The sequence below is a fragment of the Somniosus microcephalus genome, chromosome 12 (genome assembly GCF_052327205.1).
Source record: "Somniosus microcephalus isolate GS21.2 chromosome 12, FLI_Smic_1.0, whole genome shotgun sequence".
Taxonomy (NCBI): domain Eukaryota; kingdom Metazoa; phylum Chordata; class Chondrichthyes; order Squaliformes; family Somniosidae; genus Somniosus; species Somniosus microcephalus.
Genome location: NC_140998.1, coordinates 200,913,718 through 200,935,354, shown reverse-complemented (window position 1 = coordinate 200,935,354; position 21,637 = coordinate 200,913,718). Strand labels below are relative to the sequence as shown.

The window sequence follows — 21,637 nt, the reverse complement described above, 5'->3', positions numbered from 1 at the left end:
ACTATCTTTGATTAATCCTTGCATCTCCAAGTGGAGACTGGTTCTTTCCCTCAGAATTTTTTCCAATATTTTCCCTACCACTGATGTTAGGCTCACTGGCCTGTAATTCCCTGGTTTATCCCTACTTCCCTTCTTGAATAATGGCACTGCGTTAGCTGTCCTCCAGTCCCCTGGCACCTCCCCTGTGGCCAGAGAGGTTCTGAAAATTTGTGCCAGAGCCCCTGCAACCTCCCTTGCCTCACACAGCCTCCTGGGATACATCTCGTCTGGGCCTGGGAATTTATCCACTTTCAAGCCCGCTAAAACCGCTAGTACCTCCTCCCTCTCAATACTAATTTGTTTAAGTATATCACAATCCCCCTGCCTGATTTCTATGCCTACATCGTCCTCCTAAAATCGTCAGTTTAAAAGTAAATTGGGCAGAGTTGTAAAATTGGTCACCAATCCTCTACCGCCCGTTTCACGCCCAACTTTACAAAGTGCAGGTTGAAACCCTCCAGTTTCAGGCCCAGGTGGCAAGTTGAAGATCGAACCCCTCCCCAAACAGCCCCCTGCAGCACCCCCCCCCGCCCCCCCCTGCACCCACTGTTTCCTGTGGTTACACATAAGGCCCATCTATGCAGATCAGGTAACGGTTTCTGACAGGGGGGATACTTCCAGCTCTATGGGGAAAGGGCAGAGGGAGTGGGCCTAATTGAATAGCTCTTTCAAAGAGCCGGCACAGGCACGATGGGGCAAATGGCCTCCTTCTGCGCCCTATCATTTCATGATTCCATGTACCTGAACAGAACTCCTTTCGAACTGACGCTGAGTGACAGATAAATTTTATGTTGAGTTCTTTTCATTTGTTCAGAATGAGACAGGCCAGCATTTAGAAGAAGTTACATCGATGAAACAGAAACGTTAAACATACACACTCTCTGACGGCCTGATCCAGTTAGGCACTGATTTTCTTGTCCGACACACTTCACTATTTGTTGTTTACTCCTGCAGGACTCACGGGATTCCACATAACATCCGTAGCATTCCAATCCATTCAGGGTGGTAATGGGTGGCTCTGAAATGGAAACCAAAGAAAAGGAACCATGTATTGGATATCACTAACATTTTCATTCTTCGGAACGGTAGCATAGTGGTGATGTTACTGGACTATTAATCCAAAGACATGAGTTCAAATCCCACCACGGCAGCTGTGGAATTGAAATTCAGTTAGTTATATAAATCTGGAATAAAAAGCAAGTTTCAGGATTGGTCACCATGTAACTACCGGATTGTTGTAAAAAAAAATCTGGTTCATTAATGTCCTTTAGGGAAGGAAATCTGCCGTGCTTACCCAGTCTGACCCATACGTGACTCTAGACCCAAAGCAACGTGGTTGACTCTTAACTGCCCTCTGAAATGGCCTAGCAAGCCCATCAGTTGTACCAAACCACTAGGAAAACCAATAAGAATCCTAACAACACTGTGGGAGATCCCCCTGAACACGGGGGCCCCACAAGGATGTGTGCTGAGCCCCCTCCTCTACTCCCTCTTCACCCACGACTGTGTGTCTGTTCATGGTTCCAACACCATCATCAAGTTTGCGGGTGATACCACGGTAATAGGCCAGATCACCAACAACGATGAGTCAGCCTACAGGGAGGAGGTCCAGCATCTCGTGAAGTGGTGCGCCGATAACAACCTGGCCCTGAACATCAAGAAAACCAAAGAAATCATTGTGGACTTCAGGAAGTCTAAAGGCAGAAGTCACACCCCCATCCACATCCATGGGGCTGTGGTGGAAAGGGTGGACAGCTCTAAGTTCCTCGGAGTCCACATCACGGAAGACCTCTCCTGGTCTCTCAATACCTCCTCTCTGGTGAAGAAGGCCCAGCAGCGCCTATATTTCCTAAGGAGGCTGAAGGGATGTAACCGGTCACCCCTGATCCTCTCTAACTTTTACCGCTGCACAATAGAGAGCATCCTGACAAACTGTATCACAGCATGGTATGGCAGCTGTAGCTACTATGACCGGAAAGCCCTGCAGCGGGTAGTCAAAACTGCCCAACGCATTACCGGCACCCGGCTACCGACCATAGAGCACATATACCAGAAACGCTGTTTACGGAGGTCACGGTCCATCATCAAAGACCCTAACCACCCTAGCCACAGTCTGTTCGCCCTCCTGCCATCTGGGAGACGCTACAGATGCATTCGCACCCGTACGACCAGATTTAGGAACAGCTTCTTTCCCAGGGCTGTCATCCTACTGAAGTCCACAAATAAACTCTAAAGCCTGCACATCTGCCAATGCACTTTATTATGGTTATGTTTATGTTAATGTATTACAAGCCAAATGTATGTTGAATGTTTAAATGTCTTCATCTAAATGTACACTCTCGGGAGCCGTAAGCCTACATTTCGTTGTACTGCACTTGTGCACTAACAATGACAATAAAAGTTGATTTGATTTGATTTTGATTTGATTTGATTCACCTCAGGGAGGACTGCAGTGGTTCAAGAAAGTGGCTCATCGCAACTTCTCGAGGGAAATTAGGGATGGGCAATAAATGCTGGCGTTGCCAGCGACACCCACATCCCATGAATTTAATAAAATAAAACCAATCCCATTAGGACGTGCTTGATGCAAATTCATCAGTTCAACACAGCGGGGTCAAATTATTCGTGGGCAGGAGCAAATCGGCCGCCCATGTTACGCCCCGCACGATATTCGTTTTCAATTGACTTCAGTGGAACAGTAAACTGGTGGTTGGGGGGGTAAGATGGGCGCCGACTTGCCGTCGCCCATTTTGTGCTACCGCCCAGGACCAATTTCACCCCACAGCACCTCAACGACCAAATTGCTAGGAATTTCTTAACACGGAAAAGTGAGAGTTAAGCTGAAGCAATCTGCGCAATTAGTTTTCACCCAGTTCACACACGGATCAAATACCCTCTCTGGGGCCTGGAGTAATAACTGATATTCCGTGGGGAACTGTGGCTGAACTCATCGAAAGGTGATTTAAAGAGGTGTTGCGCTAAACTACATCTTTTGGCTGGTAAATCCAGGCCATGATGGTTGTGTATCTATGAGGACTGTTAGTAAGTTATATTGGCCCAGAAATTCGGGTCGGAGGCTTCCAGCGGGTGCAAGCCCCCGACCTGCACTTACCTAGCGTGTCGGCCGTTGAGCTGTGGGCCCGCGTGGGATTCCGATCCTGGGCCTCCTCCAACTGCCGGCGCGCAGTGCTCGCGTATCCCAGGGGCGCAGTTCGTTCGATGCGTCCACTGGGATCACATGGGCCATGGAGAGCCAATGGTAGCAGGAAATGCTGCATTCATAAGTTTGACAGGAAGAGCTGTCAAACCTATAAATACTATAAGCCCCAAAACATCACTAAAATTCCACAAAAAAAAATTTAAATCACATTTTTAAAATAATTATAAATTACATGAAATAACTATTTTAAATAATAATTAAAATTTTTGAAAAAATTAATTACATTTTCTAACAGGGCTAAAAATAAACTTACCTTTCTTTAAAGTATTTAAAAATAATAAACCTGTGGAAAAAATGTTTTAATTTTAATTAATTTGCCACCTTCCTTGTTAAAAGCAGGCCTTGCACCTGCTTTTTAAAAGTGTAACTGCTGGAGACTTACCCTCCCAGAGAAACCTGCAAAAGGAACGTAAGTTCGATGCGCCCGCGCTGCCTCTCCCGCACACGCGTTCCACCTGTCAACCCCTTCTTTCAGGGGAACGGAAGTTCCGGTTTCCCGCTTATGCGCAGTGCATGCATGAAACCGGCACTTTCGTTGGGCCTACGTGTGAGTACCCAGTGTGTACTCACGCGTGAAGACCCGAATTTCTGGGCCAATGACAACACTATTTTACATATAAATATATGGATTACAACAATAACAAAAAAATGCATTCAAATAGCGCCTTTAACGTAGTAAAACGTCCCAGGATGCTTCAGTACTGCCGATTTGTTAAAGTACCTCATTGGCTGTAAAACCCTTTGGGACGTCCTGAGATCATGAAAGGCGCTATAGAAATGCAAGTCTTTCTTTCACAGGAGCTTTATCAAACACAGTTTGGCACCGAGCCACATAGAGAGATATTCGGACAGGTGTCTAAAAAGCTTGGTCAGAGGTAGGTTTTAAGGAGGTGGGAGAGGTAGAAAGGCGGAGCGGATTAGGGAGGGAATTCCAAAGATTAGGGCCTAAGCATCTGATGATAATCGGGGATGCGCATTACATACACCCATTAAATAGATCTATCGGATCTGAATTAGATAATCACGCACTGTAGCCTTACCTGCAAAAATCTGATCATTACAGAGATCAGAATCACAGAATCTGCTGGTCTGGGAGATGGACACGACTCCACTGTTAAAAGAAATGTCTTCAGAGGAAGAGGCACACGTTTGCCTAATCATACTGGTGGTTGTTCCCTCTGAAAACAAGCACAAGTCAGAGTTGGAACTTGACACTTTTTCCTCATTTTTGGTCATAGTTCAGTATGATTGTGTTGAGAGCAATTCAATTCAGCTCAACAAAGACCATTATTCAATTCCTCGTCATGGTCCAAGAAATAACCTCAGCTTTCTGTCTCTCTGTCTGTGCATCTACCTCTTTCTCTGTCTCTTAGAGTCATACAATAATAGAATAGTACAGCACAGGAGGAGGCCATTCGGCCCATCGAGTCTGCGCCAGCTCTTTTGACAAACAATCCAGTTAGTCCCACTCCTCCCGTTCTTTCCCCATATCCCTGCAATTTTTACTACTTCAAGTATTTATCCAATTCCCTTCTGAAGGCTACTAATATATCGGCATCCATCACCCTATCAGCTAAATCCTAACCACTTGTTTCGTAAGCAAGTTTTCATCATCTCTCCTCTGGTTCTTTTGCCAATCAACCCTTCAGCCATTGGAAACAGTTTCTCCTTATTTGCTCCATCTAAACCCTTTAAGATTTAAAAACCTCTATCAAATCTCCTCTTAGCCTTCTCTGCTCTGCTCTCCTTGCTTTCTATCTATCTATCTCTCTGTCCATCTATCTGTGTGTCTTCACTCAATGGGGGTCATGACAACTTTGAGTGATAGTGTAAAATGGGCGATGTGGATTTAGCGCCTGATTAAAGTCAATAGAAGGAAGCATTGGGCGGGTTGTATAATGAGAGGCTAATTCAAGATCACGCATTTTACACTATCACCTAAAAGTTCAAATCACCCCCAATCTGTCTATGTCTTTCTCTGTATCGACCTATTCATCGCACTCTCATGCAACTCTGTTTTGCAAGTTAATTCCCTGACATTTAAATGCTTCTTCACAACCAGAGCCCCAGCAAAAGGAGTGAAACACAAATCTGGGTTGGACCAGAAGCTCATAGAATCACAGATGGGTACAGCACTGAAACAGACCATTCGGCCCATTGTGCGTGTGATGGCTCTGTGAAAGAGCTATCCAATTAGTCCCAATACCCTGCTCTTTTCCCAAAGCACAGCAAATGTTGCTTTTTCAAGTATTTTTCTAATTCCGTTCTGAAAGTTATTATTGAATCTGCTTCCGCCACCCTTTCAGGCAGTGCATTCCAGATCACAACAACTCGCTGCGTAACAAAAATCCTCCTCATCTCCCACTCTGGTTCTTTTGTCAATTACCTTAAAATGCTTGCATCTTCTCCACTGAGTTTGATCACATTCTATAATTTGAGGAACCTTAGTGTAAGTGACATATCCAGACCATAATTTCTCTCACTGTTTTCTGCCCAAGCTTCCCCTTCTGTCAGCCGCTGGAGGCTTGCTTTGAACAAGTGCAAATCAAAGGAAACGCTCGATCTACAGCAGAGGGTGGGGTGAAATTTCTTGAGTTCAAACTAACCTCCCGTTCGACCTATTTTAACACAAGTGTTTGCCCATTGAAACTGAAAGATTTTTGAGGATTATTTTACGACAGTATGGGCAGGCAGTTGCCCAAGATGCGTTAGATGGAGCCTACAGAGCTTGCTAAACCACCTCGTCCTCCTTCTCATGTTCTTTCCTTCCAACTCTCTGAAGCGCTGGGTCGCATCGGTGGCAGTAAAGCCCCTTCTAAGAAGTCATTTCAACAGCCAAGCTCAATCTTCTGTACAGACAGCTTCAATCACCATCCATTGTGGCCATTGGATGATGGTCAGGAACAGGGGATAGAACTGTTTAGGCTGCCCCCTCGTTCAGGGGCCACCCAACCCAATTATACATCCACTCATTCTTGCCCTTCGACCTGCAACATGCAAAAACACGCCAGCTCCAATTTTCACATCAAACATATCCCACCCAACACAATCTGTTCTAACAATGGAGAGCTAGGAACATTTCAGCCAAAACAAACGCTCCGCTCAACCTACTCTGGTGGACTTGCAATCTCCATGTTCTCTCGGCAGAGATGCTGAAGATATGATGCTACTTTCAAAGGCTAGACCGCAACCCTTGCCAACAAGGCCTGCTGCCAATAGGACGATTAGCCAATGGCCAGGAGCTTCGTCCAGTTCTCACTTTGAACAGAACGATGATGGGTGTGCCCCCGCCTCCAGCTATGGTGCAATCCAACAATCACAGAATCACAGAAACCCCACAGTGCAGATAGAGGCCATTTTGGCCCATCGAGCCTGCACTGACACATATCCCACCCGATCCCCGTAACCCCACGTATTTAATCCCCCTAACACTAAGGGTCAATTTTATCATAGCCAATCAACCTAACCCGCACATCTTTGGACTGTGGGAGAAAACCGGAGCACCCGGAGGAAACCCACGCAGACACAGGGAGAATGTGCAAACTCCACACAGACAGTCACCCGAGGCCGGATTCGAACCCGGGTCCCTGGCGCTGTGAGGCAACAGTGCTAACCACTATGCCAACAATGTGCTGAATAAACCCGAGGCACACTTACAGAGATGCGCGAGTGTTGCACAGGCTGTGCATGGAGTGGAGAATCAACATTGACAGGCTTTATCACCACAGTCCACACCGCCTGTCACCCTCTGACTGTAAGTGAACCCAAGATGATTGGATAAATCGATAGAGTGCAGACCACCTGCATATCAGCACCCTATGAGATTACCGCCCACTGACTAACCCCCAAACTCACCAAGATCCTCCTAAACCCCCACCCCATCCCCACCCGAATTGCCAAACACAGCCCATGTTGAATATCATCGAATTATAGACCGATACAGCACTGAAAGGGGCCATTCAGCCCATCACGCATGTGTTGGCTCTTTGAAATATCTAACCAATTAGTCCCATAGCCCTGCAAAATGTTACCTTTCAAGTATTCATCCAATTCCCTTTTGAAAGTTATTATTGAATCTGCTTCCACCGCCCTTTCAGGCAATGCATTCCAGATCATAACAACTCGCTGCATTAAAAAAATTCTCCACATCTTTCCCTCAAATCTCTGTCCACTGGCAGCAATTTCTTCTTGCTTAATCTATCAAGACCCTTCAAAAGCCCCTCCGATAATAAGGCAAGTTTTTGCCACATCAGCAATCAATAAATTCTACTAATGGATGTGCAAAGTCTTTGTGGGTAGCACCCCTCGCCTCTGAGTCAGAAGGTTGTGGGTTCAAGTCCCACTCCAGAGACTTGAGCACAAAAATCTAGGCTGACACACCAGCGCAGTGCTGAGGGAGCGCTGCACTGTCGGAGGTGCCGTCTTTCGGGTGAGATGTTAAACCGAGGTCCCTGTCTGCTCTCTCAGGTGGATGTAAGAGATCCCGTGGCTCTATTTCAAGGAGAGCAGGGGAGTTCTCCCCAGTGTCCTGGGGCCAATATTTATCCCTCAATCAACATCACTAAAAATAAATCAACTGGTCATCATCACATTGCTGTTTGTGGGAGCTTGCTGTGCGTAAATTGGCTGCCGCAGTTCCTACATTACAACACTGACTACACTTCAAAAATTACTTCATTCACTGTGAAGCACTTTGGGATGTCCTGAGGTCGTGAAAGGCGCGATTGAAATGCAAGTCTTTCTTTCTATCAATGAGCTAGAAGCCAAGAAAGAGTGAAAACGTTTCGGAAATCAACAAACACTTTTTAAAATGTCACAATTTTCATGCAATATCAAAACAGTTTTGTAAAAAGCAGCATTACCGGCGATGGTTGTGTATGAAATGGTCTCACATGCCGTGATCCCAGATTTGCATGTTGTTGTATCTGGTTTACACGAACCCGACGGTGCGTAACAAGTGTAACAGTTCAGAGCTGACACTGGAAGAGAAAGAGTGGGGGAAATTGAGCCATTTCTGAGTTTCAAATAGAGGCTCTTGTTAGTTCAGGGATGTGGTCCCTATTGTACCTTTACTTCGGTTCTATCCTTTATATTGTAATACCTTGAACTTTCATATTACATACTTATGTTAGCTGACCCCATCCCCAATAGACTTTCCACACATCTTAATAACCAGGTGAGTTTGAAAGTATGGCTGAAGTAACAATCGACCGCTTTGTATATTATTATTGTTTTAGCTACTGGTCGAATTACATCTAGACTTCGAAAGACAGAAAGATGACGCTGCACTGAATGGGATTGGAAAGTAAATGAACAAGCAGATAACAGCAGAGATGTATTACATGGACTGTACTACACGAGGTGGGCCATTTGGACCAACTGTTCCTGCCAGTGTGTATTCTGCACACGAGCCGCCACCCACGCCATTTCATCGCACCCTATCGGTATAATCTTCTATTACTATCTGCCTCAGGTTTTCATCGGGCTTCCCCTTCAATGCAGGTGAGATGAACTAAGGTGGGAGGAGGTCCGTGTGCATGATAAACACTAGCACAGAATGTACTGTTTCTGTGTTGTAAATTCTCTGTAACTCAATGCAATGTTGCTCCTTCATCAGTGGACTGTAAAGGAGAGTGAGATTAGACAAGGTGGATTATTGAACGGTATGATGAGTGAGCAGGAGTGTGAGATTAGATTGGTGGGATATTAAAGAGTACACGGGGCGAGATTAGACTAGGAGGGTTGTTCAACGGTATGGAGAGTGAGCAGGAGAGTGGGATTAAACAGGGTGGGATATTAAAAAGTATAGGGAGTGAGCAGGAGGGTAGTATGAGACTGAGTAGGCTATTAAAGGGTGTGCGGAATGAGCAGTAGACAGTGCTTAGACTGGGTGAGATATTAAAGGTTACGGGGAGTGAGGGGCTGTTGAGATTAGACTGGGTGGGATATTACACGGTATGGGGAGTGAGCAGGGGGGTTGAGATTAGACTGTGTGGGATATTACAGGGTATGGGGAGTGAGCGGGGGGTTGAGATTAGACTGGGTGGGATATTACACGGTACGGGGAGTGAGCGGGGTGTTGAGATTACACTGGGTGGGATATTACACAGTATGGGGAGTGAGCGGGGGGTTGAGATTAGACTGGGTGGGATATTACACGGTATGGGGAGTGAGCGGGGGTTCAGATTAGACTGGGTGAAATATTACACGGTATGGGGAGTGAGCGGGGGTTGAGATTAAACTGGTGTGATATTACACGGTATGGGGAGTGAGCAGGGGTTCAGATTAGACTGGGTGGGATATTACACGGTATGGGGAGTGAGCGGGGGTTGAGATTAAACTGGGTGTGATATTACACGGTATGGGGAGTGAGTGGGGGTTCAGATTAGACTGGGTGGGATATTACACGGTATGGGGAGTGAGCGGGGGTTCAGATTAGACTGGGTGGGATATTACACGGTATGGGGAGTGAGCGGGGGGTTGAGATTAGACTGGGTGGGATATTACATGGTATGGGGAGTGAGCGGGGTGTTGAGATTAGACTGGGTGGGATATTACACGGTATGGAGAGTGAGCGGGGTGTTGAGATTAGACTGGGTGGGATATTACACGGTATGGGGAGTGAGCGGGGTGTTGAGATTAGACTGGGTGGGATATTACACGGTATGGGGAGTGAGAGGGGATTGAGATTAGACCGGGTGGGATATTACACGGTATGGGGAGTGAGAGGGGATTGAGATTAGACTGCGTGGGATATTACATGGTATGGGGAATGAGCGGGGGTTGAGATTAGACTGGGTGGGATATTAAGGTGTCTGTTTTACTCCATTACTTGACTCAAACAACACTCTGGCGGTTTCCCGGTTAACTTCACTAATCCATTTCCATCACTCTCCCCATCAAACCCCCTCACTCCTCCTCCGCAACCTGGGGCCCCAATGTCAGTATTTGTGAACTAGAACCAGAAGCAATATTGAGCAGGAAAGCTGCTGGATGTTTGCCGAACTGGTTCAAGGAAGGGAAGCTGTTACCATTCCCCGGTCTGGACAACATGTACCCCGGCCTTGCACCATCAAGAGCTGTGTCCCACAGATCCCAAGAACTAATTAAAATGGAACAGACTCACCTTCAGCAAAACAAGTGCAGACGATGACAATGCAAAGCGACACCTTCATTTTGCCCTTTGATGTGGCGAGCCCACAGCACTGAGCAGAAGTGACTCTGTGTTTGCAAACTGCCTTCTTCATATGTGCCGATTAAGAGGAAGCAAATAAATATTAGAAGCTAACACAGCCAAACAGTCACGCATCCCTGAAAATATGTATCCCATGTTCACTCTATATTGACAGGTGATCATAACAAGGTGAGGTGTCTCATTTTATAAACAGTCCCTGAGCATTCCTTTCAGACTACCGGAGAAATAGTGTTATCTGATATACAATGGCTGTGAACTTCTCAATCATTCTGCTGCTGTGATGTCAATGGTGATCTGAGGTTCCGTTTTAGAAATTTAAGGGATGGTCATGACAATAGTGCAAAATGGACACTAACGATTCAGCGACTCGTTTTACACAATGCCCAATGTTCATTTCAATTCAAGTCAACGAGGTGGGATAGTGAAGGGTATGGGCAGTGAGGTGGGTGGGGTTAGACTGGGTGGGATATTAAAGGTTGTGGGGAGTCAGCGGGAGAGTGGGATTAGACTGTGTGGGATATTAAAGGTTGAGGGGAGTGAGGGGGAGAGTGGGATATTGCAGGGTCTGGGGAGTGAGCAGGAGAGTGGGATATTACAGGGTCTGGGGAGTGAGCGGGAGAGTGGGATATTACAGGGTCTGGGGAGTGAGCAGGAGGGTGGGATTAGACTGGGTGGGATATTACAGGGTATGGAGAGTGAGCAGGAGGGTGGGATTGGACTGGGTGGGATATTACAGGGTCTGGGGAGTGAGGGGGAGTGTAGGATATTACAGGGTGGGATATTATAGGGTGTGGGGAGTGAGGGGGAGAGTGGGATTAGACTGGGTGGGATATTAAAGGTTGTGGGGAGTGAGCAGGAGGGTGGTATATTACAGGTTCTGGGGAGTGAGCAGGAGAGTGTGATTAGACTGGGTGGGATATTATAGGGTATGGGGAGTGAGCAGGAGGGTGGGATTGGACTGGGTGGGATATTACAGGGTCTGGGGAGTGAGGGGGAGAGTGTGATATTCCAGGGTGGGATATTAAAGGGTGTGGGGAGTGAGGGGGAGAGTGGGATTAGACTGGGTGGGATATTAAAGGTTGTGGGGAGTGAGCAGGAGAGTGGGATTGGACTAGGTGGGATATTGCAGGGTCTGGGGAGTGAGCAGGAGAGTGGGATATTACAGGGTCTGGGGGGTGAGCAGGAGGGTGGTATATTACAGTTTCTGGGGAGTGAGCAGGAGAGTGGGATTAGACTGGGTGGGATATTACAGGGTATGGGGAGTGAGCAGGAGAGTGGGATTAGACTGGGTGGGATATTACACGGTATGGGGAGTGAGCGGGGGTTGAGGTTAGACTGGGTGGGATATTACACGGTATGGGGAGTGAGCGGGGTGTTGAGATTAGACTGGGTGGGATATTACACGGTAAGGGGAGTGAGCGGGGTGTTGAGATTAGACTGGGTGGGAAATTACACGGTATGGGGAGTGAGCGGGGGCTGAGATTAGACTGGGTGGGATATTACACGGTATGGGGAGTGAGCAGGGTGTTGAGATTAGACTGGGTGGGATATTACAGGGTATGGGGAGTGAGCGGGGGTTGAGATTAGACTGGGTGGGATATTACACGGTATGGGGAGTTAGCGGGGTTGAGATTAGACTGGGTGGGATATTACACAGTATGGGGAGTGAGCAGGGGGTTGAGATTAGACTGGGTGGGATATTACACTGTATGGGGAGTGAGCGGGGTGTTGAGATTAGACTGGGTGGGATATTACACAGTATGGGGAGTGAGCGGGGGTTCAGATTAGACTGGGTGGGATATTACACGGTATGGGGAGTGAGCGGGGTGTTGAGATTAGACTGGGTGGGATATTACACAGTATGGGGAGTGAGCGGGGGGTTGAGATTAGACTGGGTGGGATATTACACGGTATGGGGAGTGAGCGGGGAGTTGAGATTAGACTGGGTGGGATATTACCTGGTATGGGGAGTGAGCAGGGGTTGAGGTTCGATTGGGTGGGATATTACACGGTATGGGGAGTGAGCGGGGTGTTGAGATTAGACTGGGTGGGATATTACATGGTAAGGGGAGTGAGCGGGGTGTTGAGATTAGACTGGGTGGGAAATTACATGGTATGGGGAGTGAGCGGGGTCTGAGATTAGACTGGGTGGGATATTACACGGTATGGGGAGTGAGCAGGGTGTTGAGATTAGACTGGGTGGGATATTACAGGGTATGGGGAGTGAGCGGGGGTTGAGATTAGACTGGGTGGGATATTACACGGTATGGGGAGTGAGCGGGGTTGAGATTAGACTGGGTGGGATATTACACAGTATGGGGAGTGAGCGGGGGGTTGAGATTAGACTGGGTGGGATATTACACGGTATGGGGAGTGAGCGGGGTGTTGAGATTAGACTGGGTGGGATATTACACAGTATGGGGAGTGAGCGGGGGTTGAGATTAGGCTGGGTGGGATATTACACAGTATGGGGCGTGAGCGGGGTGTTGAGATTAGACTGGGTGGGATATTACACAGTATGGGGAGTGAGCGGGAGGTTGAGATTAGACTGGGTGGGATATTACACGGTATGGGGAGTGAGCGGGGGGTTGAGATTAGACTGTGTGGGATATTACACGGTATGGGGAGTGAGCGGGGGTTGAGATTAGACTGGGTGGGATATTACACGGTATGCGGCGTGAGCTGGTTTGAGATTCGACTGGATGTGATATTGCAGGGTATGGGGAGTGAGCGGGGTGTTGGGATTAGACTGGGTGGGATATTACACGTTATGGGGAGTGAGCAGGGGGTTGAAATTTGACTGGGTGGGATATTACCTGGTATGGGGAGTGAGCGGGGGTTGAGATTAGACTGGGTGGGATATTACACGGTATGGGGAGTGAGCTGGTTTGAGATTAGACTGGGTGTGATATTGCAGGGTATGGGGAGTGAGCGGGGTGTTGGGATTAGACTGGGTGGGATATTACACAGTATGGGGAGTGAGCGGGGTGTTGGGATTAGACTGGGTGGGATATTACACGGTATGGGGAGTGAGCGGGGGGTTGAGATTAGACTGGGTGGGATATTACAGGGTATGGGGAGTGAGCGGGGTGTTGAGTTTAGACTGGGTGGGATATTACACGGTATGGGGAGTGAGCGGGGTGTTGAGATTAGACTGGGTGTGATATTACACGGTATGGGGAGTGAGCGGGGGTTGAGATTAGACTGGGTGGGATATTGCACGGTATGGGGAGTGAGCGGGGGTTGAGATTAGACTGGGTGGGATATTACATGGAATGGGGAGTGAGCGGGGGTTGAGATTAGACTGGGTGGGATATTACACGGTATGGGGAGTGAGCTGGTTTGAGATTAGATTGGGTGTGATATTGCAGGGTATGGGGAGTGAGCGGGGTGTTGGGATTAGACTGGGTGGGATATTACACGGTATGGGGAGTGAGCTGGGTTGAGATTAGACTGGGTGTGATATTACACGGTATGAGGAGTGAGCAGGGGGTTGAAATTTGACTCGGTGGGATACTACACGGTATGGGGAGTGAGCGGGGGGTTGAGATTAGACTGGGTGGGATATTACACAGTATGGGGAGTGAACGGGGTGTTGAGATTAGACTGGGTGGGATATTACACGGTATGGGGAGTGAGCGGGGGGTTGAGATTAGACTGGGTGGGATATTACACAGTATGGGGAGTGAGCGGGGGTTGAGATTAGACTGGGTGGGATATTACACGGTATGGGGAGTGAGCGGGGGGTTGAGATTCGACTGGGTGTGATATTACACGGTATGGGGAGTGAGCGGGGGTTGAGATTAGACTGGGTGGGATATTACACGGTATGGGAATGAGCGGGGGGTTGAGATTAGACTGGGTGGGATATTACACGGTATGGGGAGTGAGCGGGGTGTTGAGATTAGACTGGGTGGGATATTACACGGTATGGGGAGTGGGCGGGGTGTTGAGATTAGACTGGGTGGGATATTACACGTTATGGGGAGTGAGCGGGGTGTTGAGATTAGACTGGGTGGGATATTACACGGTATGGGGAGTGAGCGGGGGGTTGAGATTAGAGTGGGTGGGATATTACACGGTATGGGGAGTGAGCGGGGGGTTGAGATTAGACTGGGTGGGATATTACACGGTATGGGGAGTGAGCGGGTGTTGAGATTAGACTGGGTGGGATATTACACGGTATGGGGTGTGAGCGGGTGTTGAGATTAGACTGGGTGGGATATTTCATGGTATGGGGAGTGAGCGGGGAGTTGAGATTAGACTGGGTGGGATATTACAGGGTATGGGGAGTGAGCGGGGGTTGAGATTAAACTGGGTGGGATATTACACGGTATGGGGAGTGAGCGGGGGTTGAGATTAGACTGGGTGGGATATTACACGGTATGGGGAGTGAACGGGGGTTGAGATTAGACTGGGTGGGATATTACACAGTATGGGGAGTGAGCGGGGAGTTGAGATTAGACTGGGTGGGATATTACACAGTATGGGGAGTGAGCGGGGGTTGAGATTAGACTGGGTGGGATATTACACAGTATGGGGAGTGAGCGGGGAGTTGAGATTAGACTGGGTGGGATATTACACGGTATGGGGAGTGAGTGGGGTGTTGAGATTAGACTGGGTGGGATATTAAGGTGTCTGTTTTACTCCATGACTTTCCTCAAACAACACTCTGGTGGTTCTCCGGTTAACTTCATTAACCATTTTCATCACTCTCCCCATCAAACTCCCTCACTCCTCCTCCGCAACCTGGGGCCCCAATGTCAGTATTTGTGAACTAGAACCAGAAGCAATATTGAGCAGGAAAGCTGCTGGATGTTTGCCGAACTGGTTCAAGGAAGGGAAGCTGTTACCATTCCCCGGTCTGGACAACATGTACACCGGGCTTGCACCATCAAGAGCTGTGTCCCACAGATCCCAAGAACACCCAATTGAGATCCTACATGCGGAATTCTGTAAAAGTATCCTCCGGACTCAAAGGAAAACAGTAAACAACGCATGCAGGGCGGAACTAGGCCAATACCCATTAATAATCACTATCCAAAAAAGAGCCACCAAATTTTGGAATCATCTATAAATGAGCAACCCCCAATGCTATCACTACGACGCCCTGAAATGCCAAGAGCTGACCATAAAGAAGAATACCCTCAGTCAACTAGTCCTGGGACTCAATAAAGTAACTAATAACAATACTAACAATAACCAGTCCCAGGACAGTGACAGGGTAACACAAAGAATTCGACCCAACACAATCGTCGCTAAGCAAAAGGAAAAATATCTGACATATTGGGCAGAAACAACAAAAACCCAAAGCAAACTCAATTGCTACTTGGCCCGAAACAGACAATACAACATAGCTGATTACCTGACCATGGTAAAGGATAACAAACTGAGAAGAACCTTGACAAGGTACAGACTTAGCGAACAAAGCCTAGCGATCGAAAAAGGCAGACACAGGCAGACCAGGCTGCCAAGAGAAGACAGGATATGCTCTCACTGCAGTCAGGGAGTAGTTGAGACAGAGATGCACTTCCTCACAGCCTGTGGAAAATATCAGGGCATCAGAGAGAATTTCTACCAAAAATTCTCACAAATATGCCCTGAATTCAGAAATCTGACTGACAACCAAAAACTCCCATTCCTACTGGGGGAGGAGAGAAGCTGTGTAACACTGGCGGCACACTATGTTACAGCTTGCCATGAACAGAAGGACAACCAGTAAACTAAGACAAGAGTATATATAAACAAGGCGAATGTATATTTATAAACTCAGGGATATACCTGCTTATACACTATGAATGGAACCGCGTTTATGTGTTCAACCATAAATGTATTTTGATGCTTTGGCAACATAAGATGTACCTTATCATGCCAATAAAGCGATTTGTATTGTATTGTATTGTAATTAAAATGAAACAGACTCACCTTCAGCAAAACAAGTGCAGACGATGACAATGCAAAGCGACACCTTCATTTTGCCCTTTGATGTGGCGAGCCCACAGCACTGAGCAGAAGTGACTCTGTGTTTGCAAACTGCCTTCTTCATATGTGCCGATTAAGAGGAAGCAAATAAATATTAGAAGCTAACACAGCCAAACAGTCACGCATCCCTGAAAATATGTATCCCATGTTCACTCTATATTGACAGGTGATCATAACAAGGTGAGGTGTCTGATTTTATAAACAGTCCCTGAGCATTCCTTTCAGACTACCGGAGAAATAGTGTTATCTGATATACAATGGCTGTGAACTTCTCAATCATTCTGCTGCTGTGATGTCAATGGTGATCTGAGGTTCCGTTTTAGAAATTTAAGGGATGGTCATGACAATAGTGCAAAATGGACACTAACGATTCAGCGACTCGTTTTACACAATGCCCAATGTTCATTTAAATTCAAGTCAACGAGGTGGGATAGTGAAGGGTATGGGCAGTGAGGTGGGTGGGGTTAGACTGGGTGGGATATTAAAGGGTATGGGGAGTGAGCGGGAGAGTGGTATTAGACTGGGCGGGATATTAAAGGGTGTGGGGAGTGAGGGGACAGTGGGATATTAAAGGTTGTGGGGAGTGAGAGGGACAGTGGGATATTAAAGGTTGTGGGGAGTGAGGGGGGACAGTGGGATATTACAGGGTCTGGGGAATGAGCAGGAGAGTGGGATTAGACTGGGTGGGATATTAAAGGTTGTGGGGAGTCAGCGGGAGAGTGGGATTAGACTGTGTGGGATATTAAAGGTTGAGGGGAGTGAGGGGGAGAGTGGGATATTGCAGGGTCTGGGGAGTGAGCAGGAGAGTGGGATATTACATGGTCTGGGGAGTGAGCGGGAGAGTGGGATATTACAGGGTCTGGGGAGTGAGCAGGAGGGTAGGATTAGACTGGGTGGGATATTACAGGGTATGGAGAGTGAGCAGGATGGTGGGATTGGACTGGGTGGGATATTACAGGGTCTGGGGAGTGAGGGGGAGAGTGTGATATTCCAGGGTGGGATATTAAAGGGTGTGGGGAGTGAGGGGGAGAGTGGGATTAGACTGGGTGGGATATTAAAGGTTGTGGGGAGTGAGCAGGAGAGTGGGATTGGACTGGGTGGGATATTGCAGGGTCTGGGGAGTGAGCAGGAGAGTGGGATATTACAGGGTCTGGGGGGTGAGCAGGAGGGTGGTATATTACAGTTTCTGGGGAGTGAGCAGGAGAGTGGGATTAGACTGGGTGGGATATTACAGGGTATGGGGAGTGAGCAGGAGAGTGGGATTAGACTGGGTGGGATATTACACGGTATGGGGAGTGAGCGGGGGTTGAGGTTAGACTGGGTGGGATATTACACGGTATGGGGAGTGAGCGGGGTGTTGAGATTAGACTGGGTGGGATATTACACGGTAAGGGGAGTGAGCGGGGTGTTGAGATTAGACTGGGTGGGAAATTACACGGTATGGGGAGTGAGCAGGGTGTTGAGATTAGACTGGGTTGGATATTACAGGGTATGGGGAGTGAGCGGGGGTTGAGATTAGACTGGGTGGGATATTACACGGTATGGGGAGTGAGCGGGGAGTTGAGATTAGACTGGGTGGGATATTACACAGTATGGGGAGTGAGCGGGGTGTTGAGATTAGACTGGGTGGGATATTACACGGTATGGGGAGTGAGCGGGGTGTTGAGATTAGATTGGGTGGGATATTACACAGTATGGGGAGTGAGCGGGGAGTTGAGATTAGACTGGGTGGGATATTACATGGTATGGGGAGTGAGCGGGGAGTTGAGATTAGACTGGGTGGGATATTACCTGGTGTGGGGAGTGAGCGGGGGTTGAGGTTAGATTGGGTGGGATATTACACGGTATGGGGAGTGAGCGGGGTGTTGAGATTAGACTGGGTGGGATATTACACGGTATGGGGAGTGAGCGGGGGCTGAGATTAGACTGGGTGGGATATTACACGGTATGGGGAGTGAGCAGGGTGTTGAGATTAGACTGGGTGGGATATTACAGGGTATGGGGAGTGAGCGGGGGTTGAGATTAGACTGGGTGGGATATTACACGGTATGGGGAGTGAGCGGGGGTTGAGATTAGACTGGGTGGGATATTACACAGTATGGGGAGTGAGCGGGGGGTTGAGATTAGACTGGGTGGGATATTACACGGTATGGGGAGTGAGCGGGGTGTTGAGATTAGACTGGGTGGGATATTACACAGTATGGGGAGTGAGCGGGGGTTGAGATTAGGCTGGGTGGGATATTACACGGTTTGGGGAGTGAGCGGGGGGTTGAGATTAGACTGTGTGGGATATTACACGGTATGGGGAGTGAGCGGGGAGTTGAGATTAGACTGGGTGGGATATTACCTGGTATGGGGAGTGAGCGGGGGTTGAGATTAGACTGGGTGGGATATTACACGGTGTGGGGCGTGAGCTGGTTTGAGATTCGACTGGATGTGATATTGCAGGGTATGGGGAGTGAGCGGGGTGTTGGGATTAGACTGGGTGGGATATTACCTGGTATGGGGAGTGAGCGGGAGTTGAGATTAGACTGGGTGGGATATTACACGGTATGGGGAGTGAGCTGGTTTGAGATTAGACTGGGTGTGACATTGCAGGGTATGGGGAGTGAGCGGGGTGTTGGGATTAGACTGGGTGGGATATTACACGGTATGGGGAGTGAGCAGGTGTTGAGATTAGACTGGGTGGGATATTACACGGTATGGGGAGTGAGCAGGGGTTGAGATTAGACTGGGTGGGATATTACACAGTATGGGGAGTGAACGGTTGGTGAGATTAGACTGGGTGGGATATTACACGGTATGGGGAGTGAGCGGGGGTTGAGATTAGACTGGGTGGGATATTACACGGTATGGGGAGTGAGTGGGGGGTTGAGATTAGACTGGGTGGGATATTACATGTATGGGGTGTGAGCGGGGGGTTGAGATTAGACTGGGTGGGATATTACACGGTATGGGGAGTGAGCAGGGGTTGAGATTAGACTGGGTGGGATATTACACGGTATGGCGAGTGAGCGGGGGTTGAGATTAGACTGGGTGGGATATCACACAGTATGGGGAGTGAGCGGGGGTTGAGATTAGACTGGGTGGGATATTACACGGTATGGGGAGTGAGCGGGGGGGTGGAGATTAGACTGGGTGGGATATTACACGGTATGAGGAGTGAGCGGGGGTTGAGATTAGACTGGGTGGGATATTACATGGTATGGGGAGTGAGCGGGGTGTTGAGATTAGATTGGGTGGGATATTACACGGTATGGGGAGAGAGCGGGGGGTTGAGATTAGACTGGGTGGGATATTACACGGTATGGGGAGTGAGTGGGGGTTGAGATTAGACTGGGTGGGATACTACACGGTATGGGGAGTGAGCGGTTGGTGAGATTAGACTGGGTGGGATATTACACGGTATGGGGAGTGAGCGGGGGTTGAGATTAGACTGGGTGGGATATTACACGGTATGGGGAGTGAGCGGTTGGTGAGATTAGACTGGGTGGGATATTACACGGTATGGGGAGTGAGCGGGGGTTGAGATTAGACTGGGTGGGATATTACACGGTATGGGGAGTGAGCGGGGTGTTGAGATTAGACTGGGTGGGATATTACACGGTATGGGGTGTTAGCGGGGGTTGAGATTAGACTGGTGAGATATTACACTGTATGGGGAGTGAGCGGGGGGTTGAGATTAGACTGGGTGGGATATTACACGGTATGGGGAGTGAGCGGGTGTTGAGATTAGACCGGGTGGGATATTACATGTATGGGGAGTGAGCGGGGGGTTGAGGTTAGACTGGGTGGGATATTACACGGTATGGGGAGTGAGCGGGGTGTTGAGATTGGACTGGGTGGGATATTACACGGTAAGGGGAGTGAGCGGGGTGTTGAGATTAGACTGGGTGGAAAATTACACGGTATGGGGAGTGAGCGCGGGCTGAGATTAGACTGGGTGGGATATTACACGGTATGGGGAGTGAGCAGGGTGTTGAGATTAGACTGGGTGGGATATTACACAGTATGGGGAGTGAGCGGGGTTTGAGATTAGACTGGGTGGGATATTACACGGTATGGGGAGTGAGCGGGGTGTTGAGATTCGACTGGGTGGGATATTACATGGTATGGGGAGTGAGCAGGGTGTTGAGATTAGACTGGGTGGGATATTACACGGTATGGGGAGCGAGCGGGGTGTTGAGATTAGACTGGGTGGGATATTACACAGTATGGGGAGTGAGCGGGGGTTGAGATTAGGCTGGGTGGGATATTACACAGTATGGGAAGTGAGCGGGGGGTTGAGATTAGACTGGGTGGGATATTACACGGTATGGGGAGGGAGCGGGGGGTTGAGATTAGACTGGGTGGGATATTACACGGTATGGGGAGTGAGCGGGGAGTTGAGATTAGACTGGGTGGGATATTACCTGGTATGGGGAGTGAGCGGGGGTTGAGATTCGACTGGGTGGGATATTACACGGTATGGGGCGTGAGCTGGTTTGAGATTCGACTGGATGTGATATTGCAGGGTATGGGGAGTGAGCGGGGTGTTGGGATTAGACTGGGTGGGATATTACACGGTATGGGGAGTGAGCGGGGTGTTGAGATTAGACTGGGTGGGATATTACACGGTATGGGGAGTGAGCGGGGTGTTGGGATTAGACTGGGTGGGATATTACACGTTATGGGGAGTGAGCAGGGGGTTGAAATTTGACTGGGTGGGATATTACCTGGAATGGGGAGTGAGCGGGGGTTGAGATTAGACTGGGTGGGATATTACACGGTATGGGGAGTGAGCGGGGGTTGAGATTAGACTGGGTGGGATATTACACGGTATGGGGAGTGAGCGGGGTGTTGAGATTAGACTGGGTGGGATATTACACGGTATGGGGAGTGAGCGGGGGTTGAGATTAGACTGGGTGGGATATTAAGGTGTCTGTTTTACTCCATTACTTGACTCAAACAACACTCTGGCGGTTTCCCGGTTAACTTCACTAATCCATTTCCATCACTCTCCCCATCAAACCCCCTCACTCCTCCTCCGCAACCTGGGGCCCCAATGTCAGTATTTGTGAACTAGAACCAGAAGCAATATTGAGCAGGAAAGCTGCTGGATGTTTGCCGAACTGGTTCAAGGAAGGGAAGCTGTTACCATTCCCCGGTCTGGACAACATGTACCCCGGGCTTGCACCATCAAGAGCTGTGTCCCACCGATC

At 48.6% G+C, this 21,637-nt stretch overlaps 1 protein-coding gene across 2 annotated transcripts; it reads right to left on the bottom strand.

Moving 5' to 3' along the window:
• Positions 1–819: 819 nt before the first annotated feature.
• LOC147109891 (uncharacterized) lies at positions 820–16,805 on the bottom strand. 2 transcript variants are annotated; one of them, XM_086004225.1, is made up of 5 exons: positions 16,380–16,805; positions 10,386–10,500; positions 8,122–8,238; positions 4,300–4,437; positions 820–1,057 (listed from the first exon to the last, which is right to left on the bottom strand). In XM_086004225.1, the coding sequence occupies exons 2-5, from the start codon at positions 10,432–10,434 to the stop codon at positions 882–884; spliced, it is 480 nt and encodes a 159-aa protein (XP_085860351.1). In that variant the 5' UTR covers positions 10,435–10,500; positions 16,380–16,805; the 3' UTR covers positions 820–881. The 2 variants fall into 2 exon arrangements, with proteins under 2 accessions (XP_085860351.1, XP_085860350.1); XM_086004224.1 differs by lacking the exon at positions 16,380–16,805 and having other exon boundaries at positions 10,386–10,921.
• Between the last annotated feature and the right edge of the window lie 4,832 nt (positions 16,806–21,637).

What these genes read in the sequence shown, in the direction of transcription:
- LOC147109891 (XM_086004224.1), bottom strand. Translation starts at nt 10,506, where the DNA reads ATGAAGAAGGCAGTTTGCAAACACAGAGTCACTTCTGCTCAGTGCTGT. An exon ending in TTCATACACAACCATCGCCG is followed by an intron (nt 4,438 to 8,121) that starts GTAATGCTGCTT and finishes GCTTGTTTTCAG; the next exon opens with AGGGAACAACCACCAGTATG. An exon ending in TAATGATCAGATTTTTGCAG is followed by an intron (nt 1,058 to 4,299) that starts GTAAGGCTACAG and finishes TTTCCATTTCAG; the next exon opens with AGCCACCCATTACCACCCTG.